The 20,850-nt window shown below is 56.9% G+C and overlaps 1 protein-coding gene across 4 annotated transcripts in view; it reads left to right on the forward strand.

Annotated features, from left to right (window-relative positions):
- Window positions 1-20,850, forward strand: part of SPIRE2 (spire type actin nucleation factor 2) — a 55,347-nt gene that overhangs the window by 19,913 nt on the left and 14,584 nt on the right. For all 4 annotated transcript variants that reach the window (XM_019012798.4, XM_031002990.3, XM_063700406.1 and 1 more), the window contains 6 exons: window positions 7,421-7,464; window positions 12,263-12,619; window positions 17,361-17,441; window positions 17,562-17,726; window positions 18,783-18,869; window positions 19,256-19,379. In XM_019012798.4, the coding sequence (XP_018868343.1) occupies window positions 7,421-7,464; window positions 12,263-12,619; window positions 17,361-17,441; window positions 17,562-17,726; window positions 18,783-18,869; window positions 19,256-19,379 (858 nt within the window). The remainder of the gene's footprint in view (window positions 1-7,420; window positions 7,465-12,262; window positions 12,620-17,360; window positions 17,442-17,561; window positions 17,727-18,782; window positions 18,870-19,255; window positions 19,380-20,850) is intronic.

The raw sequence follows: 20,850 nt of genomic DNA on the forward strand, positions 1-20,850 counted from the left end.
TTTTTTTTTTTTTGTATTTTTAAGAGAGATGGGATCTTACCACATTGCCCAGGCTGGAGTGCAGTGGTGCAATCTCAGCTCACTGCAAACTCCACCTCCTAGGTTCATGCCATTCTCCTGCCTCAGCCTCCTGAGTAGCTGGGACTACAGGAACCCGCCACCATGCCCAGCTAATTTTTGTATTTTTAGTAGAGATGGGGTTTCACCATGTTGGCCAGGCTGGTCTTGAACCCCTTACCTCAGGTGATCGGCCTGCCTCGGCCTCCCAAAGTGCTGGGATTACAGGCGTGAGCCACCGTGCCCAGCCTACAATAACTCTTATGGTAGGTGATGTCTCTGTTTCATCGGCGGGAACCAGGGAAGCTCAGGGAAGCACGGCCAGCCACGGAAGCCACACGGGCTGTCTGATGGCAGATCTGTGTTTGCTCCAGACCACCAGGCCCCCACCCTGAATTCTAAGACTGACGTGGGTGCTGCGGGCTTACTCACTCTCACACCTTGATTTCTTGACACTCGACATCCACATGCTCCAAGTCAAAGTGCAGAGTGCAGTGAAGGGTGTCCGGCAGCCCGTGCTAGGAGTGTGTTTCATCTGTGCAGCAGGCAGGTGGCTCTGTCTCCTCCTGCACTCAGGGGCTCCCCTCTCTTTCCCTCAGTGTGGGTCTTGGGTTTTCTCCGCACAAAGGGCTCTCGTTCTCTTTCACGGCTGCCCAGTGTCCCCGTGTGCAATCTGGTAGAGACGGGGTTTCACCATGTTGGCCAGGCTGGTCTTGAACCCTTTACCTCAGGTGATCCATCTGCCTCAGCCTCCCAAAGTGCTGGGATTATAGACGTGTCTCAAGTGGACACATCTGTGTTTCGAGTGTTAAACTGTTAGGAGGGGGCTGGACGTGGTGGCTCACGCCTGTAATCCCAGCACTTTGGGAGGCCAAGGCGGGCGGATTACGAGGTCAGGAGATCGAGACCATCCTGGCTAACGTGGTGAAACCCCATCTCTAAAAATACAAAAATTACTAAATACAAAAAAATTACTAAAAATACAAAAAATTAGCTGGGCGTGGTGGCGGGCACCTGTAGTCCCAGCTACTCAGGAGGCTGAGGCAGGAGAATGGCATGAACCCGGGAGGCGGAGCTTGCAGTGAGCCCAGATCATGCCACTGCACTCCAGCCTGGGCGACAGAGCGAGACTCCATCTCAAAAAAAAAAAAAAAAACTGTTAGGAGGGATGTCATGGGTGTGTGGCCGGGTGCCTGTCCCTTCCAGGAGTGTTGGCAGTGGGTGGGGGGCGGCGCATGATTTGAAAGTTGCTGCAGGGTGCCTGCTTTGGGCTGTTGCTAGTTCGTGCGTCCGCCAGGAATAGGTGTGCTGCGTCCCCCTGTCTGCCGTGGCCCTGGTGCTTCTGAGAGCACTCAGCCTGAGACCTGGGAAGCAGGAAACCCCTGGAGGCGGGAGAGATCAGAGATGGCTTCACTCACTGTCAGTCAGCGTTTAAGCAGCGGCCACGTGCGGGGGTTGGGCCCGATGTAGCCAAATGCTATGGCCTCATCAAGATGTGTGAGGTCTTCCTCTGGGGGTGGGGTGAAAAGGGGAGTCGTACCCCTTCCCATGCAGAGAGCATGGGCTCCCCCAGAGCCATCCCTGTCCTGACCCCAAGGCTAAGAGAGTCAAAGGCAGGGCAGCCTTGGGCCAAGCCTGGCCAGGGGGCCCTGGTGGCCTCACTGCCATTGTCACTGATGATCATGCCTGTGTGACTTGTTATTCGAGGTAACGCCATGCGTGAGATTGAGCAGGAGTCATCTCTGTCCTGCAGGTGAGGAAGTGAGGTCACAGGGGCAAGACACCCAGCGCCAGTAGCCACAGGTTGGTCAGGATCTGACCTCCCACCAAACCCCTTGTCGGGCTAGGCTGACGCTCCCAAGCAGATGGAGGCTGAGGCTGCCTGGTAACCTCTGTCCACCACCCACCTCCCTGCAGTGTGGGACGACCTTCCTCTTGAAGCTGCTGGAGGAGCTGCAGGCAGCAAATGTCCCACAGACATCCCTCTTCCAAATGAAACCTGTCATCTTTTTTTTTTTTTTTTTTTGAGACAGAGTCTCGCTCTGTCGTCCAGGCTGGAGTGCAGTGGCGTGATCTCGGCTCACTGCAAGCTCCACCTCCCGGGTTCACGTCATTCTCCTGTCTCAGCCTCCCTAATAGCTGGGACTACAGGCGCCCGCCACCAGGCCTGGCTAATTTTTTAGATTTTTAGTAGAGACGGGGTTTCACCGTGTTAGCCAGGATGGTTTCGATCTCCTGACCTTGTGATCTGCCCGCCTCGGCTTCCCAAAGTGCTGGATTACAGGCATGAGCCACCATGTCTGGCCCAAATCCTTTCAAAGTTATATTTTAATGTTACCATAATGTTTCTCTCAAAAGTTGGAGATGGTTTACATAAAAATAAAAAGTTTTCAAACTTTTTTTTTTTTTTTTGAGATGGAGTCACTCTGTCGCCCAGGCTGGAGTGCAGTGGCACAATCTCGGCTCACTGCAAACTCCGCCTCCTGGGTTCACGTCATTCTCCTGCCTCAGCCTCCCGCCTCAGCTGGGACTACAGGTGCCCGCCACCACGCCCGGCTTATTTTTTTGTATTTTTTAGTAGAGACGGGGTTTCACCGTGTTAGCCAGGATGGTCTCGATCTCCTGACCTCATGATCCGCCTGCCTTGGCCTCCCAAAGTGCTGGGATTACAGGCGTGAGCCACCGCGCCCAGCTGAAACCTGTCATCTTTTACAAGCACACACAGGACTGTTTCAAAGAAGACTCCCTAGCATCTTTGTTTTAGTCATTTGTTATTTTACACAAAAGAAATCTGAGTCAGGTGCAGTAGCTCACAACTGTACTCCCAGCACTTTGGGAGGCTGAGGTGGGAGGTGGGAGGATCGCTTGAGCCCAGGAAGTCAAGGCTGCAGTGAGCCATGATTACACCACTGCACTCCAGCCTGGGTGACAGAGCAACACTTTGTTTCAAAAAAAAAAAAAAAAGGAAAAAGAAACTCAGGTGGCTTTTCTTCTCTCACTGAGGCTGTGCTTCCCTGCAGGGAGAAATAGGCTCTTAACTCTTAGTGGTGGATGGAAACCAGGTGTCCTGGTTCTGCCTCCCGCCTCAGCATGGCACTAATAGACTTGATGAGAATCTGGGGTCCTCACTGCCTCCGTCTGCTCTACCCTGGAGAGAATTTTTTAGATAAGCAAAAGGTGGTTTGCATAACCCCATGTGGCCACGTTGGTGACGTGGTTGTGGTAGCTCTGTGGCCACGTTGGTGACGTGGTTGTGGTAGCTCTGTGGCCATGTTGGTGACGTGGTTGTGGTAGCTCTGTATGCACTTATACCTGGGTGTTCAGCTGGGTTGCTTGCTGTGGTCTGGCCATGCTCGGTGGCCCAGCTGCCCCATTTATTAGGGGTATGGTCTTGGGTAAGTTTCTCAACCTGCCTGAGCCTCGATTTCCTCATCTGTAACGAGGAAATCATGGCACCAACCTTTATGGGATGGCTGTGCAGATAGAGGCCACGGTAAATAATTTTTTTTTTTGAGACGGAGTTTTGCTCTTGTTACCCAGGCTGGAGTGCAGTGGCACGATCTCGGCTCACTGCAACCTCCACCTCCCAGGTTCAAGCGATTCTCTTGCCTCAGCCTCCCAAGTAGCTGGGATTACAGGCGTGTTCCTCCCGAGTAGCTGGGATTACAGGCATGCGCCACCATGCCCGGCTAATTTTGTATTTTTAGTAGAGATGGGGTTTCTCCCTGTTGGTCAGGCTGGTCTCCAACTCCCGACTTCAGGTGATCCGCCTACCTCAGCCTCCCAAAGTGCTGGGATTACAGGCATGAGCCACTGCACCCCACAGTAAATAATTTTTTAACATCTAGTTTTATAACATCCTAGGCTCGGGCTCTGACTGCAAAGGCCTCTGTCGGCCCCCAAGTCTCCCCCAGATAATCTCTTATCTCAGAACCCAGAGACACCCGAAGTCTTCGCAGCTTAAATACAATTAGATTCATGAACACGTAATTTTTTTTTTTTTTTGTGACGGAGTCTCACTCTGTTGCCCAGGCTGGAGTGCAGTGGCACCATCTTGACTCACTGCAACCTCCACCTCCTGGGTTCAAGCGATTCTCCTCTCTCAGCCTCCCAAGTAGCTGGGATTACAGGCATGTGCCACCATGCCCAGCTAATTTTTGTATTTTTAGTAGAAACGGGGTTTTGCCATGTTGGCCAGACAGGTCTTGAACTCCTGACCTCAGGTGATCCACCCACTTCGGCCTCCCAAAGTGCTGGGATTACAGGCGTGAGCCACCGTGCCCGGCCATGAACATTTAATTTTGATACAACTTTTTTTTGTTAACCTATGGAGTATTTGAGCCAGAGGCACAAACATTAAAATTATTCCAACCAGAAGCTTCCCATGCACTGAGGACCTCGCCTGACCTGGGCTTAGTCTGTGAAGGCACTGAAGGCCACCAGTCAGCCCTTCCCCACAGGGCCCTGGTCTGTTCCAGGGAGCACCTTTGTTTGGGTCTGATGTCTTCCACCTTCCCATGGCCTCGGCCCAATCACAGCTGCAAACGTGCTGAACGCCCAGCGCGGGCCAGGACTGCCCAGGCCCTGGGGACCCACACCCCCACCGTGGGCCACACATTGTTTTATGAACTCCACTGATGCGGGGGTGGACTGCTTTCCATTTTGTTGATGGAGCAGGCTCCCTTTATCTTTGGCAATCTTCCTGGTTCTTGATGGCATTTTGAAAATATTTGTGGAGTTAGCAGGTCCACTGAGCAGACGATTTCATGGCTTAGATATAGACACATATATACATCTTACCTCATTCCACAAAGAATTCCAGGCAGCTGGAGCTCTTGTTCTAGCACTGTCCCACCTGCACGCCCAGTTCAAGGAAGGCTGTAGAATCGGGTGGATGTTTTGCATCCCACCCAGCGCAGCATCTTGGGAACCCCGGGGGAGGAGGGTTGGGGAGCACAGACCCCGGGCCCCACGGCCTGGCCCTACTCCTGGCACTTATCAGCCCTGATACCTTGGAGCAAACAGATTCATCCTCTGGGTCTCTGTTTCCTCATCTGTGAAATGGGCAGTGGAGCAACCAGCTCCAGAGTGGGCACCTGCAAAAGGCAGGTGCACTCCCGGGCCTACCTCAGAGCCAGGTTTAATCAATGAAATATGTGATTCTAGCTTCCACCTGCATTTCCACTCGGACTGTGGTTCTCTAAGAGGCATAAACAGTTTTGGGGGGACATCTCCAAATCGGGGGTCTTGGTCAGTTGCCGACTTACCTGCTCTGCAAAGTCTGTCTGTCTCTCTGACCCGGGGTTTCTCATCTGACTGCTGTGATTTCGGGGTGCACAACCTCAGTCCTAGGCAGGTGCTGTGTCTCATTTCAGACCACGGGTTCTTTCCTGAAGACGTGCCTCGATGGATGGAGCTGCTGCCTTGCTGCCACTTTTTTTTTTTTTTTTTTTTTTTTGAGATGGAGTCTCGCTTTGTTGCACAGGCTGGAGTGCAGTGGCCTGATCTAGGCTCACTGCAACCTCCGCCTCCCAGGTTCAAGCAATTCTCTTGCCTCAGCCTCTGGAGTAGCTGGGATTACAGGCACCTGCCACCACGCCCAGCTAATTTTTGTATTTTTAGTAGAGACGGGGTTTCGCCATGTTGGCCAGGATGGTCTCAATCTCGGGACCTTGTGATCCACCCACCTTGGCCTCCCAAAGTGCTGGGATTACAGGCATGAGTCACTGTGCCCGGCTTTTTTTTTTTTTTTTTTTTTGAGACAGGTCTCGTTCTGTTGCCAAGGCTGGCATGCAGTGGTGTGATCTCGGTTCACTGCAACCTCCACCCCTCAGGCTCAAGTGGTCCTCCCACCTCAGTCTCCCGAGTAGCTAGGACTACAGATATGCACTACCATGCCCAGCTATTTTTATGTACTTTTTGGAGAGATGAGGTTTCAATATGTGGCCCAGGCTGGTCTCAAACTCCTAATCTTAAGTGATCCACCTGCCATGGCCCCTCAAAGTGCTGAGATTACAGACATTAGCTGCCGTGCCTGGCCTTTTTTTTTTTTTTTGAGACAGGGTCTCACTCTGTCGCCCAGGCTGGTGCGCACTGATGCAGTGTTGGCTAACTGCAGCCTCAACCTCCTGGGCTCAAGAGGTCCTCCCGAGTAGCAGGACTACAGGCACCTGCCACCACGGCTGGCTAATTTTTTTATTTTTATTTTTATATATTTTTTGAGATGCAGTCACGCTCTGTTGCCCAAGCTGAAGTGCAGTGGCATGATCTTGGGTCAGCCTCCACCTGCAGCCTCCATCTCCTGGGTTCAAGCGATTCTCACGCCTCAGCCTCCTGAGTAGCTGGGATTACAGGTGCTCTCCACTATGCCTGGCTCATTTTTGTATTTTGTACTTTTAGTAGAGATAGGGTTTCATCATGTTGGTCAGGCTGGTCTTGAACTGCTAGCCTCAAGTGGTCCACCCACCTCAGCCTCCCAAAGTAATTTTTTTTTTTTTTGAGACAGAGTCTCACTCTGTTGCCCAGGCTGGAGTGCAGTGCTGCAATCTCGGCTCACTGTAAGCTCTGCCTCCTGGGTTCACGCCATTCTCCTGCCTCACCCTCCCGAGTAGCTGGGACTACAGGTGCCCGCCACCACGCCCGGCTAATTTTTTGTATTTTTAGTAGAGACAGGGTTTCACCGTGTTAGCCAGGATGGCCCCCATCTCCTGACCTTGTGATCCGCCTGCCTCAGCCTCCCAGAGTGCCGGGATTACAGGCGTGAGCCACCGTGCCCGGCCCTCCCAAAGTAATTTTAAAATTTTTTGTAGCCACAGGGTCTTACTATGTTGTCCAGGCTGGTTTTGAACTCCTGGCTGCTAGCAGTTCTCCCACCTCGGCATCTCAAAGTGCTGGGATTATAGGTGTGAGCCACCACATGTGGCCTCCTACTCCACCTGCTCCTCCTTCACTCTTACTCCCAGCCATGTTTCCCTAGGGGCAGCCTCCTGCAGTGCCCGGGACAGACTGTGGGACCTGTTGGCTGCTCTCCAGCCCTGACTCGCCTTTGAGTGGTCACCATGGAGGGGCTGCTGTGTGGGGCACTGGGGGTCTGTCCACAAGCTGACCATCATCCTTCTGCAAGTAGGGGTTGCTTTGCTCTCCCGGCCCCTGTACCTGGGTGTCCTGCTTAGAGCCAGCTCGAGCCGGGCCTCATGGGTGTGCGTCCAAATGACCAAGTGGCTGGGCCTGCTGTGAGCTTTCTGGTGTTCCGGCGGAGAGTGGGGCTGTGGTGTGTGTCCCCGAGGGGGAGGTGGGGGGACAGCAGTGTTTATTGGGGTCCCGGGGATGCTGACAAATACCTTAACTCCCTCTTCTCTTACAGAACCTGCAACCATGGTCGTGCCACTAGCCAGCTCGGAAGCCCAGGTACTTTTTAAAAATTTCCAAGTATTACTTGATGTGTGTTAAAACGTACCTGCATCTTAAAATGTAAATTATAAAACATATATAGTTACACAGTTGTTTCAGGGAGGCAGGGTGCAGATGAAATACCCAACAGGCTTAGTTGCAGGGACTGGATGAAACGCTGTTCACAGAGAGCAGATGTGGAGGAGACCGCCGGGGTGGGGCGGGTCCCCGTGGTGCTTCCGGCCTGGAGAAGAGGAGGCAGTGGTGTTACCTCCTTCCACAGCTGCATGGATGAGGAGCACAGCTGACGTCTGCAGGGCCGGCCTCCCAGACACAGAGCCGGGGTCAGGGAGACGACTTCAGGTGCAAACAGAAAAAATCAGCCTGGTGACCAGTGCCCCGAAACCCCACCCGACCAAAACTCGAACCTCACCACAGGGCAGGGCCTTCCTCTCCCATTCACCTGCCCTGAAGTCATGTCTGGAACGTCACGTTTTCACTTTCTACTGCCTTTTTAGTTTTCTTTGTTTTTTTTGCTTTTGTTCATTTTATTTTATTTTATTGTTTTGAGATGGAGTCGCGCTCTGTCACCAGGCTGGAGTGCAATGGCGCTATCTCGGCTCACTGCAAGCTCCGCCTCCTGGGTTGACGCCATTCTCCTGCCTCAGCCTCCCAAGTAGCTGGGACTACAGGCGCCCGCCACCATGCCCGGCTAATTTTTTTTTATTTTTAGTAGAGACGGGGTTTCACTGTGTTAGCCAGGATGGTCTTGATGTCCTGACCTTGTGATCCACCCGCCTCAGCCTCCCAAAGTGCTGGGATTACAGGAGTGAGCCACCGCGCCCGGCCTTATTTTATTTTTTAATAGAGATGTCTCACTATGTTGCCCAGACTGGTCTCAAACTCCTGGGCTCAAGCCATCCTCCCACCTTGGCCTCCCAAAGTGCTGGGATTACAGTTCTGAGCCACTGTGCCTTGCTTCTTTTTTTTTTTTTTTTTTTTTTTTGAGATAGAGTCTCCGTCTGTCACCCAGGCTGGACTGCAGTGGTGCGATCTCGGCTCACTGCAACCTCGGCTTACTGCAACCTCCGTCTCCTGGGTTCAAGCAATTCTCCTGCCTCAGCCTCCCGAGTAGCTGGGATTACAGGCGCATGCCACCACGCCCGGCTAATTTTTGAGGGTTTTTTTTGTTTTTGAGACAGAGTCTCTCTCTGTCACCAGGCTGGAGTGCAATGGCGCTATCTCGGCTCACTGCAAGCTCCGCCTCCTGGGTTGACGCCATTCTCCTGCCTCAGCCTCCCAAGTAGCTGGGACTACAGGCGCCCGCCACCACGCCCGGCTAATTTTTTTTTATTTTTAGTAGAGACGGGGTTTCACTGTGTTAGCCAGGATGGTCTTGATGTCCTGACCTTGTGATCCACCCGCCTCAGCCTCCCAAAGTGCTGGGATTACAGGCGTGAGCCATCAATCACGCCTGGACTTTTTTTTTTTTTTTTTTTTTTTTTTAGATCTACACTCTTGTTGCCCGGGGGGAGTCCAGTGGCGTGATCTTGGCTCACTGCAACCGCCGCCTCCCGGGTTCAAGCAATTCTCCTGCCTCAGTCTCCCGAGTATCTTCTGTCTTTCGTAAAACAGTTTTTCATGCCCAAGTGAGATTAATTGTTTAAAAAAAAAAAAAAGAAGAAAACAACATAGATTTATCGCAAGACCTGTGTATATTATTAAACATGGTGGTATACCCAGGGTGGGTGTGACACAGACCAAAAGAGGCTATGTGTTCTGTTGTTGATAATTTAAAAACAATAATAAAACCGAAGTCTATGTCACCACAAGTAGCACTTAACAATTCAGTGATAAGGCACCTGCCACCGTGGAGAACCTCGGGGCGGGGATGTTTAGACTGCATGCGCTCAGGTTGCCTGGCAGCTCTGTGTGTGGAGATGCCATTGTGCTATACGTAGTGTCCTGGGACGTGAGTGGGGGCCTGTCTGTGTGGCTGTGTCCGGTTGTCGTGTGTCTCACTGTTGCGTGGTACGCGGGACAGATTACCTTTCTGAAGTCCAGGACTCCAGGGCTGGGAGGCCGGCTGGCCCTGCTGTCCCGAGTCTCCAAACAGAGCAGCTGCTGCCTACCGCCTGGAAGACCTTCCAAAGGGGGCCTGCCGTGGTACATCTTAAACGTTTTACAGAGAGCTTGGTATGCAGGGACGCAGCCTGTACTGTTTGTCTCAGAGGCGCATACGTTAACCTGATCGCCCTGTCCCCAGGAAAGATGGCAAAGGAGCTCCTTAACGTCTCGCTGTTGGATTCCGTGAAATGACTGCACAGCCCCTCAGTTGCTGGGCAGGTGTCCTGGGCTGGCAGTACTGCCCACCTGCTGCCCCAGGCCTGCACCTGCTGTGGGCGGGTGGAGGTGGGAGGCCCTGAGACTGGCTGCCTGCCCAGAATTTTCCTTATGGGAAAGCAAGTTTTTTGCTTTTCAGAGAAAGTTGCCAGTGACCTGGGCACAGAAGAGCTTTTATGGACGCAGCCTTCAGATAAGAGGCTCGGGTTGGAGTGAACCCTTTCACTAATGTGATCAGGAAAAGCAGGGAGTGGCCCAGAGGGGCTGGGTGCTGCTCTGGACAGTGTGGGGATTGGGGGCTTTGCTGCTTCCTCCCTCTGTCTGTCCTGTGCCACGAGGCAGAATCGGAGCCACACGACCAGGGACAGCAGGAGCTGAGGCCAGCCCCACCCGGAGCAGGTGGGAAACGCACTTCCTGCCACGCTGTCCTTCCTTGCCCTTCCCTCTGGGAATCTGTGTGAACAGCGGCTCTTCCAGTGGGCTTCCTCACACCCCGCCCTCTGTCACTGTGCCCAGGAGGGGCCCTCAGATTCCTCTCTGGAGATCCCTTGCCCCAGGGGACCCCCCGAGCCCTGGCCAGGGCCCTGCTGTCGCTGGTCAGGTGTGGCTGTTAGGCCTTGGCTGCCGCAGCGCCCTCTGACCTTGATTCTAGGATGTGTCTTGCCCGCCTACTGCAGAGATGAGACAACAGTGAGCCCCCAAGGTGGGCTGGGGCTCCACTCCCACTGACACACTTCCCACCAGTGCCCCTGCAGGTTCCACGGCCTTCTGCAGCGTTTCTGCAGGACAGACGAGGCAGGTTCCAGGGCCTTCTACAGTGTTTCTGTAGGACAGACGAGCAAGGTTCCAGGGCCTCCTGCAGTGTTTCTGCAGGACAGATGAGGCAGGTTCTAGGGCCTTCTGCGGCGTTTCTGCAGGACAGACAAGACAGGTTCCAGGGCCTCCTGCAGTGTTTCTGCAGGACAGATGAGGCAGGTTCCAGGGCCTTCTACAGTGTTTCTGCAGGACAGACGAGACAGGTTCCAGGGCCTCCTGCAGTGTTTCTGCAGGACAGACGAGGCAGGTTCCAGGGCCTTCTGTGGTGTTTCTGCAGGACAGACGAGGCAGGTTCCAGGGCCTTTTGTGGTGTTTCTGCAGGACAGACGAGGCAGGTTCCAGGGCCTTCTGCAGCGTTTCTGCAGGACAGACGAGGCTGTGTCCTTGGGCCTTGTCCTGGCCTGACTTTCACCTGTTCTTGTTCTGCCCGGCTCAGGCTCAGGTTTCCTGGGCTCCCAGCAGTGGGTGGTGGGGAACGAACACAGGAAATGAGACGCCAAAGGGCCCCCTGCAGGGCCACCGAGGCAAAGCAGCCCCAGGAAGTGGACGGTGCCTGGGGGAGGCGTGGCTCCATCTGCCACACCATGGCCCCCCACCCTGGCAGCGTGGCACAGAGCTGAGAGAGGGGCCATGAGCAGCCGCCCGTCCTGATCCAGCTTGGGCAGTCGAGACTGTGGTCAAGGGGACCGACCTCTCCATGCCTCTGTCCCTGTCCCCACGTCAGTGTGGCTGGAGGTGAGGTTGGTACGTGATGTGCAGGGCCCGGCACAGCATCTGACATAAGGAGTGCTGTCGTTATATTTGTATGTGTGGATCTTTCTTTCCTTGTCGTAAAGCGAAACTATGAGAACCCTTTAAGACATGGAACACAGCGCTGTGCAACTGAGAGTGTCCCTGTAATTGTCCATCGACCTCCTGTGTCCGGCTGTGCTGCCTCTGCCTCCCTGTCCCAGGAGACCTGACCACCTGGGGGCCACCTGGGCCTGTGGGCCTGGAAGTCGGTGCAGACCATGGTGACTAGGGTGGGCAGGTCGGCACCCCCAGATCACTCCACAGAACCACTGGTGCCCTTCGTGGTAGATTATGAAAGTCAGGGTCCCTGTCAAATAAAATCGAGAAATGCTGAGTTAAGAGGTCGCTACTGTGAAGCTTCACTGATTTTTAATGTGCTTTTAATAAAACTTCTTTTTTTTTTTGAGACAGAGTCTTGCTTTGTCGCCCAGGCTGGAGTGCAGAGGCCCGATCTCGGTTCACTGCAACCTCCGCCTCCCAGGTTCAAGCGATTCTCCTGCCTCAGCCTCCCAAGTAAATGGGATTTCAGGCATGTACCACCATGCCTGGCTAATTTTTGTATTTTTAGTAGAGACGGGGTTTCATCATGTTGGTCAGCCTGGTCTTGAACTCCTGACCTCGTGATCCGCCCGCCTCGGCCTCCCAAAGTGCTGGGATTACAGGCGTGGGCCACCGCGCCCGGCCGGGAACATCCTTTTCATCCGGTCCATGTCTTGCTTGTGCCTTGGTCTCTTGTGGACCGACAGCTGCTGTCTCCCTGGCCGGGTGCTGGGCCCTCTGCACCCACAAGCCGCGTTCTCCCCTCCCCGCCTCCCCGCCCCACCCCCCTGCAGTACCGCCCGGTGACCGCGCCCCTGTCCCGCAGACCGTGCAGTCCCTCGGCTTCGCCATCTACCGCGCGCTGGACTGGGGGCTGGACGAGAGCGAAGAGCGCGAACTCAGCCCGCAGCTGGAGCGGCTCATCGACCTCATGGCCAACAACGACAGCGAGGACAGCTGCTGCGGTGCCGCCGATGAGGGCTACGGGGGTCCCGAGGAGGAGGAGGAGGCCGAGGGCGTCCCCCGCAGCGTGCGCACCTTCGCCCAGGCCATGCGGCTGTGCGCGGCGCGGCTGACCGACCCCCGGGGCGCACAGGCGCATTACCAGGCCGTGTGCCGCGCGCTCTTCGTGGAGACGCTGGAGCTGCGGGCCTTCCTGGCCAGGGTCCGGGAGGCCAAGGAGGTGAGCGGTGGGTGGGGGCGACCGTGGAGGGTCCGGGAGGCCAGGGAGGGGAGCAGTGGGTGGGAGGGGACTGGCAAGAACGTGTCTTCGTGGACAGAAAGTCAGGTCGTCGGTGCGACTGCCGCTGGCGTTATGTATTCCCACTTAATCCTCACGCTTTCTTGGTTTTTTTTGTTTCTTTGTTTTTTTTTTTTTTTTAGACAGGGTCTCGCTCTATCACCCAGGCTGGAGGGGCAGTGGCTCGATCTCGGCTCACTGCAACTTCCGCCTCCCAGGTTCAAGCAATTCTCCTGCCACAGCCTCCCAAGTAGCTGGGATTACAGGTGCCCACCACCATGCCTGGTAGTAGAGACGGGGTTTCACCATGTTGGCCAAGCTGGTCTCGAACTCCTGACCTCAGGTGATCCGTCTGCCTCGGCCTCCCAAAGTGCTGGGATTACAGGCATGAGCCACCACGCCTGGCCTCACACTTCCTTCTTACCAGAGAAGTTAAGTGGTGGGCTCAGCCTCTTCCCCAACTGCTCTCTCCTGTTGCCTCTGAGTTGTTATCCTCTCCCAGCGCGCATTATTCTCTCTTCCTCCACTTTTACATCTGCAAGAGAGCGCCCTTCCTCCTGCCTCCCCACCAGCCTCTCCAGGCGCTGGTTCCTTCTGAAATATGATGCCAAAGGTGGCCCCCTCTATACTCAGGAACCACAGGGAGGCTCAGTGACTTGCTTGGAGCTTTGGGTGGGGATGGGCCGCTCGGTGAGAAAACCCACTTGCTGGGCCTGTGACAACCCAGCCTCATTCTACTGCCCCTTACAGGCGGAGGGGCCACTTGACGGATGAGCAAGTGCAGGCTCTAAGGCTGGGACCCTTGCCAGAAGCCACAAAGCAAGAGTCGGGCAGTGCTAGGCTCTGACGTGGCTCCCAAGCAGGAGCTCTCCCCTGGGCCTCCTATCTCTCCATGGACTCAGAGTTAGGAGCAACCATCCCTCTCTGACTCTCTCAGCCTCTCCCTGGGCACGGCTGCTGCCCCAAGGGAGCTGATGTGTTTCTGTGTCGTGGGGTCTCTGCACACATGGGCTCTGCCTTTTATCCCGTCAGCATCTCATGGAGGAGAACGCCAGGCCTTGGAGAGGCAGGGGATTCCCTCTTGCCTCGGTGGCAGAAGGTGTTTTCGAAGTTAACTAGTGCTGGTCTGTCATTCCTCCCTGATCCTTTATGGTGCTGTGTCTCTCCTGTCCTCTAACCGAGGAAGGTTCCTGGCCAGCTTCCCGAACCCTCTGAGCCTTTGCAGGTGGTTTTGACACCGGGCGGCAGCCTGAGCTGCTCGGCCTCATCTGCAGCCCAAGGGTGTGCCAAGGTTGGACGGCTCTCCCCCCACCCCCCGGATCCCATGATCCATCTTCCATCCTCCCCCCACCCCCCAGATCCCCTGACCCATCTTCCATCCTCCCCCCACCCCCCGGATCCCATGATCCATCTTCCGTCCTCCCCCCACCCCCCAGATCCCCTGGCCCATCTTCCATCCTCCCCCCACCCCCCAGATCCCCTGACCCATCTTCCATCCTCCCCCCACCCCCCGGATCCCATGATCCATCTTCCATCCTCCCCCCACCCCCCGGATCCCCTGGCCCATCTTCCATCCTCCCCCCACCCCCCAGATCCCCTGACCCATCTTCCATCCTCCCCCCACCCCCTGGATCCCATGATCCATCTTCCGCCCTCCCCCCACTCCCCGGATCCCCTGGCCCATCTTCCATCCTCCCCCCACCCCCTGGATCCCCTGGCCCGTCTTCCATCCTCCCCCCACCCCCCAGATCCCCAGGCCCATCGTCCATCCTCCCATCCTCCCCCCACCCCCCAGATCCCATGGCCCATCTTCCGCCCTCCCCCCACTCCCCGGATCCCCTGGCCCATCTTCCATCCACCGCCCACCCCCCGGATCCCCTGGCCCATCTTCCATCCACCCCCCACCCCCCAGATCCCCTGACCCATCTTCCATCCTCCCCCCACCCCCTGGATCCCCTGGCCCGTCTTCCATCCTCCCCCCACCCCCCAGATCCCCAGGCCCATCGTCCATCCTCCCATCCTCCCCCTACCCCCCAGATCCCATGGCCCATCTTCCATCCTCCCTCCACCCCCCAGATCCCCGGGCCCATCTTCCATCCTCCCCCAACCCCCCGGGATCCCCAGGCCCATCTTCCATCCACCCCCCACCCCCCGGGATCCCCTGGCCCATCTTCCATCCTCCCCCCACCCCCCAGATCCCATGATCCATCTTCTATCCTCCCCCCACCCCCCGGATCCCCTGGCCCATCTTCCATCCTCCCCCCACCCCCAGATCCCATGGCCCATCTTCTATCCTCCCCCCACCCCCCGGATCCCCTGGCCCATCTTCCATCCTCCCCCCACCCCCCGGATCCCCTGGCCCGTCTTCCATCCTCCCCCCACCCCCGGGATCCCCTGGCCCGTCTTCCATCCTCCCCCCACCCCCGGGATCCCCTGGCCCATCTTCCATCCACCCCCCACCCCCCGCATCCCCTGGCCGATCTTCCATCCACCCCCCACCCCCCGGATCCCCTGGCCTATCTTCCATCCTCCCCCCACCCCCCCAGATCCCCTGGCCCATCTTCCATCCTCCCCCCACCCCCCAGATCCCTGGGCCCATCTTCCATCCTCCCCCCACCCCCCAGATCCCCTGGCCCATCTTCCATCCACCCCCCACCCCCCAGATCCCCGGGCCCATCTTCCATCCTCCCATCCTCCCCCCACCCCCCAGATCCCATGGCCCATCTTCCATCCTCCCCCCACCCCCCAGATCCCATGGCCCATCTTCTATCCTCCCCCCACTCCCCGGATCCCATGGCCCATCTTCCATCCTCCCCCCACCCCCCGGATCCCCTGGCCCATCTTCCGCCCTCCCCCCACTCCCCGGATCCCCTGGCCCATCTTCCATCCTCTCCCCACCCCCCAGATCCCATGGCCCATCTTCCGCCCTCCCCCCACTGCCCGGATCCCCTGGCCCATCTTCCATCCACCACCCACCCCCTGGATCCCCTGGCCCATCTTCCATCCTCCCCTGACCCCCCAGATCCCATGGCCCATCTTCCATCCTCCCCCCACCCCCCGGATCCCATGGCCCATCTTCCATCCTTCCCCCACCCCCCGGATCCCCTGGCCATCTTCCGCCCTCCCCCCACTCCCCGGATCCCCTGGCCCATCTTCCATCCTCCCCCCACCCCCCAGATCCCATGGCCCATCTTCCGCCCTCCCCCCACTCCCCGGATCCCCTGGCCCATCTTCCATCCACCGCCCACCCCCCGGATCCCCTGGCCCATCTTCCGCCCTACCCCCCCTCCCCGGATCCCCTGGCCCATCTTCCATCCTCCCCCCACCCCCCGGATCCCCTGGCCCATCTTCCATCCTCCCCCCACCCCCCGGGATCCCCTGGCCCATCTTCCATCCACCGCCCACCCCCCGGATCCCCTGGCCCATCTTCTGTCCTCTCTCTCAGCTCCCCCTTGGCCTCCTGGGACATGCTTCTAACGTTTCCCACAATTAGCAGATGGTCCTCATGCTGTTGTGTCTCTGATCAGGCTGTTTTCTGCTGCTCAGATCAGTTTCTTACCCAATGAAAGCTCTTTCATTCTTAGAGACACAGTCTTACTCTGTTGCCCAGGCTGGTCTCAAACTCTTGGGCTCAAGTGATCCTCCCACTTCGGCCTCCCAGAGTGCTGGGGTTACAGCTATGAGCCACTGTTCCTGGCCAGAAAGCACTTTGTTTAGGAGGAAACGGCTCTGTATGCAGGCAGTTGACCGAGGCGAAGTTTGGGGAATTGGTAGTAGGACCAAGTGAGAGAAGGGTCTCTCCATGGGGTGTAGCTGTGTCTGTTGGCATTTTGGCCGGGAGCGGCCTGCTCAGGAGTAGGTACAGGTGTTCCTGGAAGGACAGGAGTGCCACCCTCTGTGCCCTTTGCCCTGGGCTGGCATACATGAGGCCTGTGGGCAGACACACACCTCACGCTGCCGAGGGAGTGTCCCAAAGCAGTGTGGCGGGTACCTGGGGCCGAAGCCAGGGTGACCGGTTCTGCCTTGGTTGTGGGGGCTGTGCCGAAGGGCAGGTGCTTCTCTAGAGTTGGGACTTCGTGAGAGCAGAGGCTGCGTGCCACCGAGATCGTGCGTGACGGAGGCAGCAGGTGCCGCGCCTTCTTCCCAAGTTCTCAGCACAGAGCGCTTCCCAAACAGGCCCTCACCACAGTGTTGGCACCTTCCCGAGTTCACAAAGTACATACCCATGTCTGTTTCCCTGGACTTGCTGGGCAGCAGCTCATCCACCCTCCCATCCACCTGTCCACCACGTATCCATTCACCCAAGCCATGCACAAAGACTGGCCTGTGCCACACTGCGCTGAGCCCCAGACGCTACTCAGAGAGGCAGCTCAGCGTAAAGGCCCGGCTGGGACCTAGAGCAGCTGCGGGGGCTCAGGGGGGTGGCAGGGTGCATGGCCCACCTGAGGAAATGCTGTGTGAACTGAGTGGAGCCTCCACACCTGTGTCCGCCGCCTGTGGCGATGGCTGGGTTTCCCCAGATACCTTTTCGAGTCCTACGGCCTGGGCCAAAATGCCCAGCTGTCTCTTTTCCGGCTGGTTGAGTGGAGCCCCCGTGACGTGGTCGTGTCCCTGATGGACGGGGCCCGTCTTGCATCTGCCATTCTCGTACCTCCCCTGGACTGACGAGCACGTGTGGTCACAGATGCTGCAGAAGCTTCGGGAGGACGAGCCGCAGCTGGAGACGCCGCGGGCAGAGCTGGACAGCCTGGGCCACACAGACTGGGTAAGGCTCGCTCCCACCTGACCGGGCCACTGACGCAGCCCAGCCTGCCAAGGGTCTCTGCCTGGGGGGCCGTGGAGCTTCACCTGGGGCTGAGACCCGTTCTCTTCCCCCGGGGCCCAGGCCCGACTGTGGGTTCAGCTCATGCGGGAGCTCCGCCACGGAGTGAAGCTGAAGAAGGTGCAGGAGCAGGAGTTCAACCCCCTCCCCACCGAGTTCCAGCTCACGCCCTTCGAGATGCTGATGCAGGACATCCGGGCCCGGAACTACAAGCTGCGCAAGGTCATGGTGAGCGGGGCGGCCGCAGAGGGGCAGAGAGGGGCAGCCTGGATGCAGAGGTCGTGGCGAGCGGGGCGGCCGCAGAGGGGCAGCCTGGATGCAGAGGTCGTGGTGAGCGGGGCGGCCGCAGAGGGGCAGCCTGGATGCAGAGGTCGTGGCGAGCGGGGCGGCCGCAGAGGGGCAGCCTGGCTGTTGGGCAGCCCACCCCAGAGAGCGGCCCAGGGTCCCTGCTCTCTGTGCTGGGTACTGGGTCATAGAATATGGATTAGGGAGATGTGGTCCCAATTCCCACAGCTTGATATCACTTCAGGGATAGTGACCAGGCAGGGAAAGGAAGTGTGGAAGGTTCTGGAGGTCCAGGAATGGCCCCTGGAGGCCACAAGAGCCAAGGCTGTAGGATTTTTCTTTTCTTTTTTGAGACGGAGTCTCTCTCTGTCACCCAGGCTGGAGGGCAATGGTGCGATCTTGGCTCACTGCAAGCTCCACCTCCTGGGTTCAAGCGATTCTCCTGCCTTAGCCTCCCGAGTAGCTGGGACTACAGGCGCCCGCCACCACGCCTGGCTAATTTTTTGTATTTTTAGTAGAGATGGGGTTTCACTGTGTTAGCCACGACGGTCTCGATCTCCTGACCTTGTGATCTGCCCGCCTCGGCCTCCCAAAGTGCCATGATTACAGGTGTTAGCCACCTGCCTGGCCTGGCTGTAGGATATTTTTGCCATAACAAAACTCATGGAGCCCTTAGGAGGCGCCGGCATGGTTCTTATGATGCCCCTGTGAGGTGTGTGCCACCCCACCCCACCCCACCTCCAGATGAGTCCCAGGTGCTGGAGGCTGGGGCAGCCAGGTGGGAACGCGTCAGACCATGGATGCTGTGGGCCGCCCAGAGCATGGCCTGTGGATCTGCCGTGCGTTTACTAGGGAAGCAGCTGGGTCCCTGCGAGCAAAGAGTGTGAGGGCGGGTAGGTGTGAAGACCAGGCTGTCCTTGGGCTGAGCAAGCCTCTCCCAGTCACCCTGCACTAGTGGATGGTCCCTGCAGGGCCTCAGATCAGCCGTCCTCCCCGCAGGTGGATGGGGACATCCCGCCCCGGGTGAAGAAGGACGCTCACGAGCTCATCCTGGACTTTATCCGCTCGCGGCCTCCACTGAAGCAGGTGCCGCCCCGGCCTCCTCCTCCTCAGGGGCCGCCCGGGGCCTGGTGCTGTCCTGTAGCCAGCCTGGGAGGTGTCCCAGCACGTCTTCCTGTGGCCAGCCTGGGAGGTGTCCCAGTGCGTCTGCGTCACGGGTGAGGCGGGCTGGCTTCCTCCTGCCTGTGTGCCAGCCCGGGGCTGTATGGCTCTGGGCCCTTTTTCTGGGAAGGGGCCATGTGAGCCATGCCCACCCCACCCCAGGTGCATGTGGAGCCCAGAGCCCCCTGGGAGCAGCACTCCCTCCGGGTGGGCCTGGCAGGCTCTTCCAACTCCAGAGTGGGCCCGTGTCATGGCTACTTCCCCACCGCAGGTCCCGCTTCCCCACCGCAGGTCTCGCTTCCCCACCGCAGGTCTCTGAGAGGCGGCTGCGCCCGTTGCCACCAAAGCAAAGGTCCCTGCATGAGAAGATCCTGGAGGAGATCAAGCAGGAGCGGAGACTGCGCCCGGTGCGGGGCGAGGGCTGGGCTGCCCGCGGTGAGCGAGGGGATGGCAGGAGAAGAGAGCCCGGTTCCCCCATTCCCCTGGTCAGGTTGCACATTGGAAGGTGGCGCCTCCCTGAGGGCGCCTGAACCCATGGAAGACACAGAACATCTTAATTTTTGAGGCACACAGGCTTTTGAAACTCAGATTACTTGGGGATAAAAAATTTAAATTAAATTAAAATTATATATATATATTTGTTTGAGATGGAGTCTTGCTCTGTCGCCCAGGCTGGAGTAGTGGAGCGACCTCGGCTCACTGCAACCTCCGCCCCCTGGGTTCAAGCGATGCTCATGCCTCAGCTTCCTGGGTAGCTGGGATTACAGGCATGTGCCACCACGCCTGGCTAATTTTTTTTTTTTTGTAGTTTTAGTAGAGATGGGGTTTCACCATATTGGCCAGACTGGACACAAACTCCTGGGCTCAAGTGATCTGCCCGCCTTGGCCTCCCAAAATGCTGGCATTACAGGTGTGAACCACTGCACCTGGCCAAAAATAAAAAATTTTGAGGCTGGGCTCAGTAGCTCATGCCTTGTAATCCCAGCACTTTGGGAGGCTGAGGCGGGAGGATCACTTGAGCCCAGGAGATCGACACCAGCCTGGGCAATATAGTGAGACCTCATCTCTGCCAAAAATTTCAAAGAAAAATTAGCCAGGTGTGGTGGCACATGGCTGTAATCCCAGGTGCTCCAGGGGCTGAGGTGGGAGGATTGCTTGAGCCTGAGAAGTTGATGCTGAAGTGAGCCATGATTGAACCACTGCCCTCTAGACTGGGTGACAGAGTGAGACCTCGTTTCAAAAAAAAAAAAAATCACTTTTTATGCCTCTCATTAAAAACTTTACAAGGCCATTGGAATTCCCTATATCTTTTTTTTTTTTTTTTTTTGAGATAGGGTATCACTCTGTCACCCCGGCTGTAGTGCAGTGGCACCGTTATAGTTCACTGCAGCCTCAACCTCTCAGGCTCAAGCAATCCTCCCACCTCAGCTTCTCGAGTAGTGTGATGACAGGCATGCACCACCATGCCCAGCTGATTTTTGTGTTTTTTGTAGAGTCAGGGTCTCACTCTGTTGCCCAGGCTGGTGTTGAACTTGTGGGCTCAAGTGATCCTTCTGCCTCAGCTTCCCGAAGTGCTGGGATTATGGGTGTGAGCCACCATGCCCTGCCTAACATGATCTTATACCCTATTATCCTGGTCTTCGCCTGTATTTGCCACTCTACATGGTTTACAGTAGTATGACATATTTCAGCATTTAGAAGAAAAATAGAATAAAAGCAAATTTTTAAAATGTTTTTCTTTTCTTTTCCTTTTTTTTTTTTTTTTTTTTTGAGATGCAGTTTCGCTCTTTTTGCCCAGGTTGGAGTGCAGTGGTGCGATCTCAGCTCACTGCAACCTCCACCTCCCGGGTTCAAGCGATTCTCCTGCCTCAGCCTCCTGGGTAGCTGGGATTACAGGCATGCGCCA

This window comes from Gorilla gorilla, chromosome 18 (assembly GCF_029281585.2).
Source record: "Gorilla gorilla gorilla isolate KB3781 chromosome 18, NHGRI_mGorGor1-v2.1_pri, whole genome shotgun sequence".
Lineage (NCBI taxonomy): Eukaryota > Metazoa > Chordata > Mammalia > Primates > Hominidae > Gorilla > Gorilla gorilla.